The 18,206-nt window shown below is 35.2% G+C and overlaps 1 protein-coding gene and 1 non-coding gene across 8 annotated transcripts in view; one reads left to right on the forward strand and one right to left on the reverse strand.

Moving 5' to 3' along the window:
* LOC123717865 overlaps nt 1-16,886 on the forward strand; it is a 41,957-nt gene extending 25,071 nt beyond the window's left edge. For 2 of the 7 annotated variants that reach the window (XM_045674116.1, XM_045674123.1), the window contains exons 4-20: nt 2,565-2,668; nt 4,123-4,272; nt 4,378-4,507; nt 5,530-5,644; nt 6,534-6,651; nt 6,961-7,050; nt 7,780-7,903; nt 8,587-8,716; nt 9,031-9,131; nt 9,333-9,353; nt 9,673-9,900; nt 10,219-10,313; nt 10,939-11,039; nt 11,723-11,807; nt 12,518-12,730; nt 13,713-13,865; nt 16,210-16,886. In XM_045674116.1, coding sequence (XP_045530072.1) covers nt 2,565-2,668; nt 4,123-4,272; nt 4,378-4,507; nt 5,530-5,644; nt 6,534-6,651; nt 6,961-7,050; nt 7,780-7,903; nt 8,587-8,716; nt 9,031-9,131; nt 9,333-9,353; nt 9,673-9,900; nt 10,219-10,313; nt 10,939-11,039; nt 11,723-11,807; nt 12,518-12,730; nt 13,713-13,865; nt 16,210-16,258 — 2,007 coding nt within the window. In that variant the 3' untranslated portion in view covers nt 16,259-16,886. Of the gene's footprint in view, nt 1-2,564; nt 2,669-4,122; nt 4,273-4,377; nt 4,508-5,529; nt 5,645-6,533; nt 6,652-6,960; nt 7,051-7,779; nt 7,904-8,586; nt 8,717-9,030; nt 9,132-9,332; nt 9,354-9,672; nt 9,901-10,218; nt 10,314-10,938; nt 11,040-11,722; nt 11,808-12,517; nt 12,731-13,712; nt 13,866-15,786; nt 15,866-16,209 lie in introns of all 7 variants that reach the window. The other 5 variants (XR_006754891.1, XM_045674129.1, XM_045674141.1 and 2 more) reach the window with 5 other exon arrangements.
* Trnac-gca lies at nt 1,563-1,634 on the reverse strand. The gene has a single exon. It is a non-coding gene; the product is annotated as a tRNA-Cys (tRNA).
* Nucleotides 16,887-18,206: the final 1,320 nt, after the last annotated feature.

Here is an 18,206-nt window from a genome sequence, read left to right on the forward strand (position 1 = left end):
TCTTAATACTCCTTTTATGATTCCGCGATAGCTTAAACAATTCAAGGCTTGTGGTCATTGTATGTCCGGGTAATACAAAACTGTTTTTGTATAACATAGTTGGTGTTGATGTGAGGAACCTGAAACAAAGCATGATTATTCATTCAGGAAATTAAGTAACCTAAGAACGCCCTATGTCTTAAGGAATTCTAAAACATTCTGTTAATGTTTGACACAATGTAACTAAGTCAGAATGTATTTATTAGTCTCGCCAGTATAATAATATATCTATCTCTATAGGGTATCTCGCTCCTACAACTTACTAATGAAAATATTGATTTATTTTACAACAACCTTCTAGCTTACCGCAATTTTGGGTATCTTTTAATGAGGTTAAGTTTCTATTTAGTTATTGGTGTGTTTTTTTTTCGCTAGTTTGAAATATAATTGACGTGTGTGTAATAAATTTGTGACGACATAATTTCTATGTTTAAGCATTCATGTGGTTTTAGGTCTTATAAAAAAATCATAAAATAAATTAGTGGTGCTACAACCCTAATAGGGTCTGGATCTGTGTCTAGGATCTGTTTCATGATCCTTCTGAACCTTATCACGCCGTTGACGGTTTGGGTCTAAGGCAAGCCGGTTTCCTCACGATGTTTTCCTTCACCGTTATTAATAAAGAATATCCATAGGTTCATAGCCGGGGATCGAACCTACGACCTGATTGATGAGAGTAGCACTCTCAAGTCGACACTCCTCTATATTTATGAAATTAAATAGTAAATCACATTCATATATATACAATGACTAATTAAAGACAAACTTAAAAAATACTGTCATTCAAAACATATATTAAGAATGTTACTAAGTAACAAGGGAACTTTAACTCTTAATGAGGGACACTGAGTACAGCTGTGATAGTGAGATGAATCCAATAGTAGACGTGCTAAAGGCTATCCAATGTGTTCAATTCAATTTAAATAGATTACCGGATGTCAGCGATTTGTTTTGTTGCACTCAATTTGATTAAGAATGTGGCTTAAATGACAAGTGGTTATATGATAAGTATAGATCAGAGAGACCCTTTATACAATAGTACGTCTTGAGAAAGGCAAGCCGCCCAACCAAAACATTTCATGTCAGGCACGGGAGGATGATCACCTACTTGCCTCATAGATTGAAAACTGACCATGAAACGGATACAGAAATCTGGCCCAAGAAGAGCTGGCTGGCTGGCTGGCTGGCTGAAGGCCCAGACCCTATTAGGGTTGTAGAGCCACTGATTTATTTTTTTAGGCTAAAAAAATCATGTATTTGATTGTGTAATGTAACAATTTTTAAATGAAAAATGACGATAATTCCTAAAGAGTATTTAATAAAGTTTTTCAGAGGACATCAGTCATTAATCGAGCAATTATAAATAATACGGGCATCGATTCGGGCGAAATAATGGTGTTAGTAGATCAATATCTCATTCATATGAATATTAATTAAAATTAGTTACGCAATTTAAGAACGAAAACAAACAAACAAATTTTCGTATAGAATAAGAAAATCAAAACAAAAGTCGATTTCATCCTAGGGGACACCCGGGTTTGAACCGGGGGCCTATCGATCTGCAGTCGATTGCTCTACCACTGAGCTATATCCCCGTTGTGAAATTCTTTGAAATAACTTATCATATTTCAAAATATAACTGCGTAGGTAGTCTATAAATATACCATTTTAAATCTTATGTAGTTGGATTTCGATTTAGAATTAAATGAAGATATTGCAATGACTCAGATGTGCATTCCAAAGTAAAATCTTGCCTTTTATGTTTGTCACCTTTGCATAATTTATTGACTAGTTAGGAGTATAGCTGCGTTGGACTAGTGGCTTCAGCGTGCGACTCTCATTCCAGAGGTCGTAAGTTCTATCCCTGGCTGCACCAATGGATTTTATTTTTGTATGCGCAGCTAACGTTCGGTAGAACGGTGAAGGAAAACATCGTGAGGACTCCTGCTTGCCTTAGATCCAAAAAATTCGACAGTGTGTAATGCAGATCACCTACATGCCTATAAGATTCACAAATGATCATGAAATAGATTCAGAAATCTGAGGCCCAGACCCAGGGTTGTAGCGCCACTGGTTTTTATTATTATTTTTAAATAGGAGTAATGCATTCGTGGCTTATTTGGGACATCCAAAAATTTCATTAGATCATTATGACCTTTGTATATACATGTAAAATATAGGATATATGTATAAATTTTGCGAACGCTCGGCACACTGATACAAGAAATATAAATATTGATTAAAATCTGACAAGCACTTATAGGCAAACATAATACTCGAACACGAAGCAATAAAAAAAAATTACATTAAAGAAAATTAATTAATTTCAAAGTGTGAGAAGACTACTATAATCCGGACCTAGTTCGTTTATCATAAAGCTCAATGTTGATATCTGTGACTTTTGACCAAAACGCGTTCTTCTGAGAGGAAAGAGACAAATGGAATGATAGGATGCGAAAGTATACGAAATTGAAATTTAGTTAAAAGGTCGGTAAGAACTGATACTATTTCTATATTCATTTCAGACGATCACATGTGACTGCGATGCCACGCCAGCCTTCCAGCTTAAAGCTTTCAGCCAGAAAGGGGAGAAGGTGGAAGTCTCCCACTATCGTGTCAACGTTAACAGGTAACTCAACATTTCTTGTTTCCTTCGGAGTAGACATTCTTGGACCGTGGAGTTCAAGAACACAGGCCATCCCAGCGCGAATGCTTTCCTCAACGAATAAGTATCGCAATACCGCGCGGGAATGCCGAATGTAAACTGCCGAAGGGACCAATTTTTAATGCTTATTTCTACGTAAGTGAAGAATGTTGTGAATACTGAATAATCTGTTTTCGCTTTGTTAATCTAGCTCGTGAAGACCTCATCCATTATGTACCTGTTTTAGTATGTTATGTCTACTAAGCGATAAGTGGCCTTTTAGTAGTAGTAGACATTATCAAGCCATTTAATTGCCCAACAGACCTCTAGGGTTTACGATAAACTAAGTATTTCAATAATACGACAAGAGAATTTTTACGTTTGGACGACATTTAAGATTATTCTTGTCGCCATATTGTTATAAAATCGTTAAAACTGTTACAAAGTCTGTATGAATCCAATTTTTATACATACATAAGTAAATAAAATATATATAATTTCAGTGTCTTCATGTTTTCTTCTATTCTCTATGTCTAAGTCATTGTTTATATTGTAGGTTTGCACTTGCGCTCATCTTATTTCGTGTTATTTTCCTTACAGTAGTTGGTAGTGATTGAAAGCTATAAGGCCGCTCGTTATCTCCATAATTTATAAGTAGTCTTACAGGAACACATATCAATATTATAAAAGAAAACACTAAAACAATACACAAAGCGAAAACAGATAACATTGTAAGGTATACAAAACAGAAAACATAGTAAGTACATTAATAGATAAATAAATGTCTTCTAGTCGAGCAATTTTTCCGTGATGACAAAAATAACGAGTGGAGCATGACGTAAAGACTCGAGCGGTACGCAGATTCGGCTCTGTACATCGAGAGCAAACAACGTATATGGCGAGAGAACGTTGAGCTATTTGCTACCGCGGCTAATAAATGGTCTTCTCAATCAGATATTAGACAGCCTAACGCTAACCAACATAAACAGTCAATTAAAAAACTACTTTTTATGCAATTGTCGCGCTCCTAAACAAGACTGCTATGGTTACATTAATACAACATATTCTGATTATATTATTTTGTATAATAAAGAGAAAAAAAAGATAAAAGAAAACTGAAATTAAATATTAAACAAACGACAGCTTAATAGTTTAAAGAAAATCTAAATTCTTACCACTGTTTGAAAAATCAAAGTTTTCCCGTTTCCCAAAATTTTCCTTACATCCTCTTTGCTAAGGTTCATAATTTGTGTTATAGTAAGTAAGTTAACGAAATGTTAAATAAATATGTAAAGTATGAAGGTGTAGTTCCCCATGCGGGTACGACATGTTTCCGCTGTGCAGGATCCCCCTCTGGGCGTCCATCATCGGAACATTCAGCATTCGCTGGTGAACCGACTGCACCACCAAAACTTATATTATATTATATATAATTTCAGATTTCGTGCCCGATTACATATTACCTGTATCACGGAGAAGCTGATCGGTGAATTGAAGTGTGACGGATGGCCAGAAGTCAAAATCGCGCTTGCGCCGGTCGGACCTCTGAAACCAAATGCAGCCGAGTCTGACCTGCAACAACTGGTCAGGTACTATCAGTTGTGCCTTTTACTCCAAGATAAATTAAGCTTCCTAAGTAAGTAACTAGTACTAAGTAAGACTAAGTAAAATTTACTTATAATTAAACTTTTCAGCGATATAATAGTGAACGCCCTCCGGAGCACGAATCTCAAGTTCAACTTGTCCCCATACCCCACGTGCCCCAGATTGAGGCGGTACATCCCCGAGTCCACACCAAGACTGCCGGTACATTATGACTCCATGGTATGTCACATTTTATTATTGTGAAGATATGTACTAGATATTATAGCTAACTGTTTTTTAAACGAATTAACAAGCAAATATGGCGACCTAGGGCTCAGGGCTTGATAGAATATATATGTCGATAGGGTCTTTATCTATACGTACCTATATCAATAGATTATAGAATTGAAAATAATGTTATTCTGACATTCCACCCGTATCACCTCGACATCCGTCGTTCCACAACTGCTGCCCACTTATTTCCGTACCAATTCGACTTAGGGTCCTTTAAGAAAAGCGCGTACAATTTGCGAGCCTTCTGGCATTGAGTGTCTATGGACGGCAGTATCACTTAACCCTTATGCCCCTGATTACATTAAAAAAAAACAAAAAAAATATCTCCTATCACAGTACATTGTCGAACATGTATGACTTAATACAAATAATAGTTTGACAGCTATATTAGATTTAATAATATTTTTTTTTGTCTTTTGTTAACATAGCTTTTACACATTTTAACGGGCTATGTATTTTTATAAATTTATTATTATTTTACATTATTTTAACATCACTGTCATTTCTGCAAAAACCCGTCATCTTTTAGACGATATCAACTCCGGGGAAATAAATACAGATAACACAACTTTCTCTACAGCTGTGATACTTTTGACATTCAACACCTTTTGTATTCTGTCACCGTGACCACGCACGCTGTAAAGCACGCGAAACGTCGGAAAAAAAAATTAAATTTAAAATTATGTAAAATAATTATAAATTTATAATAATACATAGCTTCAATCCGGTTAAGAAGCGTTTTCTTTCAATATTTTTTATGTTAACAAATATTATCTATATCATGTTCAATGAATAAAATTTTACTCGGCTTAAACTCATTGTCACTTTCTGTTAAACATATTGCACTGTGATGAAAAGAGACAGTATTATCACTGTCTCTTTGTAACTACTTGATTTCGCTGGTCGTGTCCGCATTTTTTTAACCAATTAGTGTTTGTCTTAATTTTGTATATTTTTAAATTTCACAGCTCCAACAAGACAGACATATGTACACATCGACGCCCAACTCAACTGCGGGCTGTATACAACTGCTGGGTGACAAGCGGCTATTGGTGAAAGTTGTCAGCGCGAAAGATTTGGGAGGTAAATAAATGTTTTATATTAGATATAAAAAAAATATTATGACACGGTAGTACCAAGTGGTCAAGACGAGCACAGATGCAGCACGGCAAAAGGATGGAACTTTCTCGAAGTTAAGGCCGTATTCGACCCCCTCTTACTTGGTTGTGGATGAAACTAGAAACCTCAGAAACAGAAGCTGTAAACACGATATATTTAAAATTTCATCCAATTTGAACCAGTAGTTTAACAATAACTAGTCAAATTTCCTAATTTTGTCACTCATTCACTGACAAAGTCTAAGGCACTTCTAGTAGACTTCTAGCTTCAAATCTAACAATAACAAACTAATGCAAAATAATCTAAATGAATGTAACAACTTGTGAGATGCATTGTGTTTCCATGTGATGGCCAAGTCAATGTATGTATCTAAAACATATCAGATTTGTTATGTTGTTATGTTGGTCACTATAAGACAGAAGTTCCCTCTTAACCAACACTTACAAACGGTAGAAAAGCAATCCCAAAACCCCTTCTTATCTCAAAAATTACTTCAAATTCTTAGGTCCTTCTATTAATATGTTACGCTCTTCCAATAGATGTTTATTGGAATTTTCATCCCAAAGCTTATCCTTCATAGGCAATTCATTTAGGATCTCTGCAATTAAGTTGTGGAGTAGGCTACCCGACTCCATACGATACCTCTATCATCTTTAAAAATAAAGAATATAATTCGTCCTTGTAATTTTTATGTATTTGTGTTTCTATTATTTTTGCAACGAAGTGTGATTAAATAAATAATAATTTAAATGGCAATTCATTAAAACCAATGTAACAGATATATAAAAATACTATAAACCAGCGATTTCGTATTAGTAAAACTCAAATTCCTCATTTCAAATTGAAATTCTAGGTAAAACCGGGTGCATAGCGCCATACTGCGTGGTGGAGATGGACGAGCCTCCTCAGAGGAACCAGACTGGTTTCAAGAAGGACACCACCAGCCCCCAGTGGGAGGAACATTTCCTATTGTAAGTCAGCATATACATTTACCATGGAGAGTATTCGGACGTCGAGGCAGAATACGAAATTCCACCCGTATCACCTCGACGTCTGCCGTTCCACGACTAAGCCTTTTTCATAGGAATTTTTGCCGCGTACCACCGCTATGTGGAACCAGCTGCCCACTGAAGTATTTCGACTTTGGGTTTTTTCAAGAAAAGAGCGTACCCATTATATGATGATATCGTGAGTGTCCAAGTAGATTGAAGTAGGAAAAGTATTTTTAATCTTACAGAGTATATTAAAGTTACATTAAAATCTGATCTGTTCATTTTCAGCGATCTATCTGCGCAGACGGCGGAACTGCTGTTCGAAGTGTACGACAGGAGCGGACCGCCTTCTCCCGGCGGAGGGGCTTCGCAGAACCGGTTAGTAATCTGTGCTTTGTAATGGTCAATTTCATCGGAAAAAGCGTTTATTCCAAGGTTGGCTGTTAACAACTTAAATTGCCTAGTATCGGGTGTGATGCCAGCACTTTCGTACGTTACGCAACCACATCGCTCTTCCCAAGACGGCAAATGACGGGCTGGTAGCTTCTACCAGTCTTAGCTGCAAGTATCGATGATGACGCAAAACGTGTCCGTGATACACGATTATCCGTAATAAGGGAGCGTTCAAGTATTACGTCACGCAATTTTTGGAGATTCTTGACCCCCCTCAATGAAACGCTCCGTATCGTTTCTGTATCCAATAGTAAAACGTTTCGTGAACAACCCCAGTGACTTTTTATACCTAAAACTTATCATTATGTGGTGTAAAGTACTGGAAAGTGGAAAATAATATTAACAATAACGCGTAATTCAAACCGCCCTGCATCGTAACGTTTTACAAGAGGAAAAAAATTCGTTACGTAATACTTGAACGCTCCCTAATTTAAAAAAAAAACAAATACCTAATAGTATATTGGCGCTAATTTTGAATCACAGCAACCATTCACTAACGTAAAATATAATATTAATGTTTACCTCGTTAACGCGTTTAAAGTAATTAACTATTTAATAATTCTGAACTTTGTACATAAATGTTTCTGGATGACTTATATTGATGTTGTCAAAAGAATTTATTAGATAAAAATGTATATTGGATTATGTTTTTAGGTTTCTAGGCCTGGGTCTTGTGGGCATAGACGAGCTCTTGGCCGCGCCGTCCCAAAGACAACAGATCGCTCTACAGACCAGGCCCATGGAGGAACACGACGTCAGCGGTAGTCTTACTGTTGAGGTGATAGAACCTAAATATTTACTTAAAACAAATTTACAATCGATAATTCACGTAAACTTATAGTTAAACTATAACCATAAACCAAAGAGTTGGATGTTCATTTCTCGATCAATTATGCTCAAAGACAAAATACTTTTTGTTCAGACTTAACGCCTGCGCAATGTTTTTCTGCTTTCCAATACAGCCCGTGATCCTAGAAATATCCACTGCAAGGCTCCATCCACAGGAATGATTTGATGTGATGTTGAAGATCGTTAGGTCGCCGCGCTAACCGGTGTCGCGTCGTATTTACGTATTAATTGTTATTATTTCGCGGATTCTTCTTTGTTCCCCTTATGGGCCACCATGTTCTATCTTTAGCGGATAGATGGTGTAAATTAAATGCCCAGATACTTAATAAAATTCAAAAAAGCATGTGAACTATACAATGATCGTAGGTCAAGTGACATGAGTAGACAGATTTTTTTTAAGAATCTTCAAGCGCCTGATGCAGGTGACGGCAATGTTTATGGTAATAAACGTAATATTTATATGGCGTTAAGTCTGAACACTTTTTTTCTATAAATTTTGCTTTTGTGATAGTTACTATGGCTATCTATATATATATAAATATATATATATATATATATATATATATATATATATATATATATATATATATAAAGTCCTAATTGTATTTCCAGTTCCTATTCATAGAGGGCGCTGACATCCCTGACCTGGGTTCGAAGCCTTTAAAAATCAAGGAAAGCCTTCGCACGGTCTCACCTCACGGACTGATGACCACCACCACCAAAACTACATTCAAACAAAATGGTATACTTCGATTGCTGTAAGACTGTTTATCTCTTTTTTCAATCGGCAGCTCATGTCTGAGCGTCATGAACTATCTATTTTCAGCGGTTTCTGTCCAGCACCTCTCTTATGACGGCCTATGGTTTTGAGGACGATGAGTCTTTTACTTGATCGGTCCATCTGGTTGGTGAATAGCCACGTGATCTTTTAATGTGATCTTTTGAACCATGATCAGTTTCTCCAACTTCTCATCGCCTCTGCGCATTGGCTGAAAGATACGATTCACTATCGTAAAAAATATACATTATATTTATTCTTGTTGTGTTTTCCACCAGGCCATGAAAACTCCGCTCTTACGGAGACAGCTCTTCGTGAGCTGGAGTTGAGTCCATCAAACGCAAACAAATCAACTTTGATAATACATTCTGTGCAACGGGTACGTAACATTTTAATTTTGTCATTCTCATTTTTAGTGTGTCATGTTTTGTCTCTTTTTTTACGACCATATTTACACGTACGTATGGTGACGTATACGTGTACGTATACTTTGGGTTAGGTGAAGGTGTAGAGTACGTTTATTTGCTAAATATGTTTTTCTTTTGTGTGATTTGTAATTTTTTTGCATGTCTTTGATCAGGAGCCGACGAAATCTATAAAGGTCAGTATTTTTTTATATCATTTGCATTGATTATTGCATCAATTCTTTTTATACCAAAAAGTCAAGCTGTCTGTCAATATTTATTAATGTTTCTCGTTAAACTGCACGAAAACTGTCTGAAAATAAAACTAATTGCATTAAAATGTAAATATTGTTGACTCAAAGCATGTTAGATGCCCTGTTTTTGTTCTGGAAACTCTGTGATTTTAACCGAATCTACCTCTTGTCGCAGATTAAAAATCACTTCTCAATATACAGATCAAAATGTAAATCACAGACTTTCCCAATGTGTGTTGCACTAACAATTCCTTATACAAAGGTGGAACTAACCGATTCCGGGAAATTCATCGAAGTAGAACGCGAAGCGAGTCCCAAAGAGAGTCCAGAAACGCAACTCACCCTGGAAAATACACAAAAAAATATTGATATACCGGAGAAGGTGGATGACAAAAACGAAAGCCACTCTGTGACGCCCAGCCCGAGTCAGTCTCCCGCCAAAAGCGTGAGGATCAAGGAAAATGGCACCAAACCCAATGGAAAGGATTTGGTAAATGGCAACACTAACTTGCATTGGAGAATGTTGTTTTGTCTTTGTATTCATTATAAGTATTTGAGAAGAGTCTGTGCGGAAAGAGAACTGTGAAATTCTTGTTTACTCATAATTCTTTTAATTGTTTTCATGAATCAATCTTACTGACCGTATAATGACGTAATAGCGTTGTTACCAAAGCAGCCACCTCAGGACTGTTTTCTTCTCCCACAGACTCTAACATAAAATGCCGTAACTTTTTCAAAATCTCTGCATAATAAAACAATTGACACGGATTTACTAAAAGTCTCAATTTAACATTTAAAAAATTTCTAGCAAGGAGATTACGTGAACAACCAAGAGCCTCCTCCTCCAGAGCCCGTCCCTCGACAGAAACGCAAACGAGACTTCTTTGGCACCATTAAGAGAAGGTAGGACTCCATTACATATTCAATAACATCGCGTAAATAATTATTAATACATTCTTAAATGACAAAATATAATCAATATACTAAAATAGTAATAATAAAAATTGAAACAAATTTAAAAAGTTTGGTCCCTGTGGGAATGTACCTTTAAAGCTGGCAGCATTTCCTCGTTGTATTGCGATACTTATTCGTTGAGCGTGGAAACCACTAGCTCTGGGGTCACAGTCATCGCACAGGCGGTGAACCCCACGGCCCAAGAGTCTCTACTCCAAAGGGAACGAAATCGAAGTTGAAGGAAAGACTCTTATATTTGAGCCGTTTATTATTCTCAGCCTACTCTGTGCCCGCCAAGCTCTTTTGCTTGGCCGAGGGAGGTGAGCCGGGAATGAATTAGTTCACTTTTGTTTTAAATTCCGTTAACTACGATTCGAGATACTACTGTTTGGCAGGAAAATTAGATATTTAATATATCTTTTTTTACTTTTTAAAAATGTCATATTAAGCTTGTGTTTTCTAGCTCTGCGCATCTCATATGCCAGCTTCGGGATGACTCTCCTCTGACTCTGATGATGTCCTCTAACTTATGCAAACGAACTTTGTAATGAATGCTAAACAAAATCTTTTGCAGACTGGGCAGATCCCGCACTCGTGGAGCATCCGCAGACCTTCAGGACTCGGAAGTAGAGAGCCAGCATCTGCGCAGCATCAGTGCTGAACGAAATAGTACTGGTGAGGTCTATTTAATTGTTATAGGCGTGCTACACTATGTTAAATTGTGTATTGACTATATATGTATATGTCGTAGCCAACTAGCTTTATCAGCCGTTCAATTAGCAGCCTAGCCGTTTAAGCCGGTCTGAAAGATGTTCCGTCATTCGATAAAACAGCTAGGCAAATGACTTGGATCAATGATGTTTCATTACTTGCCTAGCCTGTTGACTGTTAATTTAAATATAATTCCACTTTATTCCACACTCAAACTCGAAAATAAACTCTTCAAACTGTTAATATAGCCTCGGCAAACCACAATTTTGATGGTGTTTTTCAAAGTTTAATGAAAACCACCAAGTACAATGGAACAGTGATGTGACATGACAATAATAATGTGAATTTAGCTGTGACTGACTCAAGCAATTTAATTTTTAATGAAATATGTTTTATATATAGAGATGAAACATCAGACAATGTTTCATCTCTTTTATTTCTGCCATATGATCACTCTATCGTACGAATGGCCTAAGCATTAGCCAGCCAGTGTATAAAATGTTGTAACAAACGCTTCGGCTGAATATCTTTCAGGCCGCTATATTTAGTTTAACGGCTAGGCCGTTAATTGAACGGCTACTTAAGCTAGTTGGCTGCGACAGATCCAAGACTATTATTTCTATTTAAAAAAATATCGAATCTTGCAGATAAATCCCTCGTGCCTAGTAGAAACGTATACTCAGCGGGAGCGTCTCCTGCACAGTCCGGCGACGAATCTAGGACATCAAGAAGGTGAGACAGTAACCACTACGCTTACGGCCTACGGCCTAATCTGCATAATTTAAACATAAATTTTGATTTCAATACGTTTTTAAAAATAAGTTATAATTATAGTTAACATTTAAAATGTAACGTTTTAACGCATGGCAAGATCTAATATTATAATAAAATAATACTGTCTTGCCAGAACAGTATACGTTAACAAAACAATTATTACATATTTTTTCGCATGGCAAGACTTAATAATATTACTTGCCTTTGCCTAGCTAAAAAGCTCAGCTTTTGTATTTTATATATGGTAACACTAAATATGTATTTTCTCTCTTTCCATCTCAACATTCACGCTGGGGCCAATCGCACTTCGACATGGTAACATTGGTATTTTCAAACTAATTTCTTCCTGCATGCTTTTAACAACACGCTTACGTACTTGATTGGCAATTATAAATTGTTTTTCAAAATTTTTAAAATATCATAAATATTTTTTTCTCCACGTCTTTACATGTGGTCTTGGATTCCATTCTCTACCTTGTCGTTAATCCAAAACGCCTGGAAACATTTTTCAACTTTTGTTTTTATGTTTATAAATCCTGAAATTATTATTATTATCACCCTAAATCTGACACCATTTTTCTATTTGTCTTAAACACTGACATTCCTCTTCCAACCCTTTCCAAATAAACCCCCAACAACTCCCCTTTACTCAAAAATTCACAAAAAAGGTCCTCTCTCAGCGAAGTCTCCGGATTTAGTACCGCATCGGCTCGTACCTTCATCCACGAAGCGTCAACCCTGGTCTTGGAAACCATCGAAGCCGGGATAAAGAAGCACTACCTAGTCCCGCTGACCGTCGCGCAGCGGTCGAGATGGCGGCGGAAAGGGGTGAAGCTGCATATCTATAATGAGCACACGTTCATCGCTAAGCACATCAGTGGGTGAGTTCATCTTTTGAAACCTCTGCGACCCTAAACCTAAACTATATATTTACAGTAAAACCCGCTTTAAACGATTTCTCAGGGACCCTACCAAAAACGCGTCTTAAGCGAGAAAGCGTATTATGCGGGATAAGGAAGATAATACGTACTACATATTATTATGTATTATGTTTTAATTTTGGTATATATAGGTATTAAATTATACATTTATAAACTACATTAGTTAAAATAATCACTTCGTTTGGTTTGACAGAAAGATTTTAATGCATTAGCAATTAAAATATGTTCAACATAATTTAACTATTGACGAATCGTATTAAGCTTTAAGAAATGTATAAAATATGTCTCAAGTTGCAGAGACTGGCGTAAAGTGACTATTATACGAGAAATCGTATTAAGCGTGATCGTGTTAAACGGGTTCTACTGTATATATAAGTCCATTCGCAACGTGTTAAAAGCATTCAAAGATCTTTTACGCGACACCTAGCTTTTATAACAGAGGATTTTCACATAGACACCCGTACCATCAGCGACTTTCGGAGTACTTTAGCCTTTACCTTCTTATATAAACTGCTAAATAATCATATACAGAGCAGTGAACTCTTACATAATATTAAAATTGTCGTCCCGTACTCGTTCCCTAGGTTTAAAATCAGATATATCTTCCAAATTCCTCCTACAAAAGCCAACCTAGGAGTACAAGCACCAATAGATCCGGAGCTGGTCGAAAAAGGCTGGCAACACATTATTTACCCGACTTATAGGTATATTTAGAGGGAGAGAAAAAAGGCGTGTTTATCAATTAAATTAACAAAATTACATATTGCCTAAAAGCCGGCAACGCACTCATTTCAATAAGTGTTCAGGGGTGCGATGATTGCCTTTTTTGGGCATCCCGTAGGCTCGATATTTTCTCTTTTTTTCTATTATAGTGAATACAAATCTATTCGATATGATAATTTAGTAAAATATTTTGATTCAGTGGAACAGTCTGCGAGGTTTGCAATAAGACGGTAGCGCGGAGACTCGGAAAACAGGGCTACGAGTGCCGAGACTGCTCCTTCAAATGCCACAAACACTGCCACGTCAAGGTCAACTCCGCCTGCCCACACTCCACCGTTCCCAATATGGAGCTGTGAGTATTTTCGGAAACCATTTTTACATAATTATTTTTATCTTAATTATATAGTATAATGTCATGGAAAATATTGTTGGGCTGAAAAGCTCATAGGCTAACATAGAAAATCTCTTTTTTGTTAGAATTTGATGATAGCGGTTGTAAAATTATTCGATACCATTACATTACATTAAGATTTGTCTTTAGCCCCAAATTAGGCTTAAGTTTTAGTAGGAATTAGTATACTCATACATACAATGGACTCCAATAAATTTGTCATATATACTAATATCAATTAACTGTTTTCGCCGTTCGCTGACAGACAGCCTTCCCAAGATTGTCTTAACTGGTAACCAATACTACTGTAGTTTTAGTCTCATACCCATACACGAACATACATACACTTGCTTACTGGTAAGTCAAGAAATCATTTACAGACATAGTAGATAGGCTTTATGATTCTTATTTTAATGAAATCTTTGTGTAAAAATGATAGACTTGAACTTTCAGATATAAATGTCTGACACTAAATGTGTTTGACCAACATTCAATGTTTATCATAAAAATATAGAACATATTATAAAAACTTACAAAAAAAGAGAATTTACATTCTTAACCAACATAATAATAATTAAACAGTTAAAACAAATTTAAAAAGTTTGGTTCCTGTGATATTTTAACATAACTTTTTAAAATATATATTCTTTGTCTTTGGTTAACATAGTTTTTACACATTGAAAGAAAACAATTTTGTAACTGGATTAAAGCTATTTGTATTATTATATATATTCTTTATCAACTACAGTAATAGCTAGTACTAATTCAGTATTAACTCTATCTATCTTCATTAATAATTTTCGTTATTTTACGACATAAATGTTATGACGGTTACGTCTGTTTCCAATTAATATAAACATGAAGGACCAATACAAAGTTGGTGATCTTGAATTAAGCCTTATTTGTTTCATTATTTAGAGTGCCCGTGCCTCTAGGCCACCGTTTGTTATAATTTCAAAATAAATACGACATTAAAGATTTCATTACGCTTTTAAGTCGCTATTATATTAGGTGTATTTTCTAGGCTGGTATATTCAAAAGCTATTTTATATAAATATGATATTATATTTTTATTAACCCATTTGAGTTATATTATCCTTCTTATTTTGGCATAATGCTTATATATTCTCTTTATTTCTACGCTGCAAAGGTCCCATTCCTATAGTTTTGGAAATGGAAGGTATTATGTAAATCTTTATAATACGCGTTTTTAGTTGAGTCACGTGTTGTTTTGTTAATAACTAATAATTGTAGAAGTGCTTTTCAAATTTAGATCATTTTCAACACATTGCTGTAAAAAAATAACGCCAAAACATGCTGTATTTTGTTATCAAAACTTCTCCGGACTGCGATTTTATATTGTGTCATAATGCTCGAAGCCATAGACTAATTTATTATCTGTATACTTCGGCAGATGAGTCGTACACTCATTGCATTCTAAGATTCATAGATAAGTTTAAGGGCGAACGAACTGTCACCTGATGTTTATAATATAATCTGTGCTAATGGTCTTTAATGGAAGTAAGAGGAAGAAATGTTAGTTCGCTCTTATATTTATCCTGTTAACCAAAACCAACCACCCAAACCGTTTACCCAATCACGAAACCTTCAGATTTTTTATTAAATTTGCGTGATTTATAGAAGTATACCAATACTTTAAGCAAAAATGTACTTCAGTTTTGAAGAACACAAGTATTCCCCAAGATGTGTTTCTTTGTTTTCACCAAACCATTGTACTAAAACAGAACAGCATAGAATTAAAAAAAATGCACATCTTCAATTTTTTTACTCATTGGCGTTATTTTTTTCGATAAATTGATAAAAACATCAACATATTGAGGACATCTTTAACGTATGGTTTATATACAAATATCTTTTTTAGATCCATGCTCCCAGTGCTAAATGAATAGTCAAGCTATGAGAAGACTGCAAGAAAATTTAAAAAAATACAAAAAAATCAGGTTAAAATAAATGTAGTGTTACTTTGACTGCTAATGTGTAATGAATGCAGCGTTTTTTGATTTAACACCTACAATTTGCACACAATTATGCACGTTTATTACCCGACATGTATTTAATATTTTAAAATCAGTATTTTTTTCTAATCCGCTTTAGATATTGTATTTTTAACTCAATTATTTTTTATGCTTGTTTTTGACATTGAAGACAATTTTATTCTAAAAGTTGTCTTTGGTCATAGCTTATGTTGTCCACCAAATTGTCTCTTTAGAAACAAGCCAAGCAATTCTTTACTAGTATATAAGTATATATAAAACATTTTTATAATTATATTTTTCTTTTACAGGGCTTATATCTCATCGCCATATGCGGATAAGAACATAAGGATGTTGTGATCTTTGTAATAAACGATAGCTTACGCACAATTGTTGTCCTGTTATACTAAATTATGTACTTACACAATTATAAGTACAATATGTAGGCTTTTTATACATGTTTATCTATGAATTATAGCAACTCATAGAATAAGATTTAATATAAGCTTAAAGGTAGTTTGAAATTTTAATTACCAAAGCACAAGTGTGTTGTGTATATTTCCTCTGCTTGCTAAAACTATATTGGCTATATAGAGTAGTTTAGCGTCGCTAGAGCCCACCTTGACCCTAGTTACCACTGACAAAAATTTCAAAATGGCTACCTCGTTCACCGGAGTTACCAGCTGAATTATTTCAAACATATTAAAATTTTGTATTCGCACAAATTCTTCGATATTCTGTGCACAAAATGTCTGAAATGTGCAATAACTTATAGGATTATTTTGAATCGTATTAAAAACAATTTTTTCAGATTCAACAAATGAAATTCTAAATGCTTCAAGATAATCCTGTATTTTCTAACTTTATTCCTCTCGAATATATATTTATTAATATTGTAATCACGCTATTGGCGAGGATATCTTTTTACTTTTAATCAAGCTAGACAATACATTTGAAATATTTTACAATGTTACCAGTCATAAATATTCATGACAATGTACTTTTATGAATTATAATAATAAAAATAATATACTTTATATTAAGATTGTTGCATATTTATTTATGGTTAAAAATAATATTGTTTATAAATGTTGGAATTGTGTTTCTGTAATTTTATTTCTTCTTTATTAAAAGAATGCCTTTTTAAACTTATTTTTTTTCTGGTCCATCTTCAAAACTATAAGAAACACTTTGTAGTTCGGCACTTTAAGTGTAGAAAGATTCCCATGGAGTTGGATGAGGTTTTAGTTTTATAATAGGTCATAAGTCAGTAACATTTATTATTGGTACAAATAAAATAAATATAGTATATTTTTAACAAAAACAATTGGGAAAGGAGAAAAATCACCCGTAAATGCCGAGCCAAAATTCTGTCAAATAGCTTTTGTAATTCCGTTCCCGTGGACTATCAGGTACAGAATTTAATTAAAATGGAAATAATACTCGAATAACTTGCGTTTATGTGTATATGAGAAAATATTATTTATAATGACACAGCACATCAAAAAGTAAATAACATAATACAAATTCAAATGCAGTGCATCATAGACAAGTGGATAACATCACGACCTTCCAACACCTTCTCCTGATGTTGCCGAGATACGTTTCTATACATGCATTAATTGCACAGTGTCTTTCAAACTTTACTTTTGACAATGGTTTTGTCATTACGTCAGCTAACTGAATTTCTGTGGGACAGTAGCTAATATTAATAATCCATTCACGAAGTGTTCATGTATAAAATGGTACCGCACATCTGTGCTTCGACCTGTTGTTGAAAGGTCCATCCATACTTCTCAAGTTGAATCGAACTTTGATTGTCAACATGCAAATTTATTTCATGTCCAAACCGGTTATTTCTTGTAATAGAGATTTGTGATAGAATGCCTCTTTTTTGTCTGCTGCGGCTATGTACTCGGCTTCGATAACACTACTATAAGCTGCTTCTTGGATGTCAATGATATGAGCCATCAGCTATCCAGAGCCAGAAGCCAAAAGTGCTTCGCGTCAATGGATCTCCAGCATTATCCGAGTCGCTGAAAGCATCGATGTTCTATATCGGTTTGTTTCGTTTGAACAAAATGCCTTTCTTTCTCTTTGGTTCTCACTAAATATTTGAATATTATCTTGACTTTTGTTACGTCTTCCCTATTGGGGGTTTCGACCTTCTTGCTAACTAGATTGACCGCTTGTGCGATATCTGGTCTGGTTCTGGTAGACAGGTACAGTAAACTTTCCACTGCTTCCCCATAGGGATATTTCTTCTCGCTACTTGCGGGTGTGTCACAAGGTTTGGCATTTTTCATGT

Source organism: Pieris brassicae, chromosome 2, assembly GCF_905147105.1.
Source record: "Pieris brassicae chromosome 2, ilPieBrab1.1, whole genome shotgun sequence".
In the NCBI taxonomy this organism is placed as follows: Eukaryota; Metazoa; Arthropoda; class Insecta; order Lepidoptera; family Pieridae; genus Pieris; species Pieris brassicae.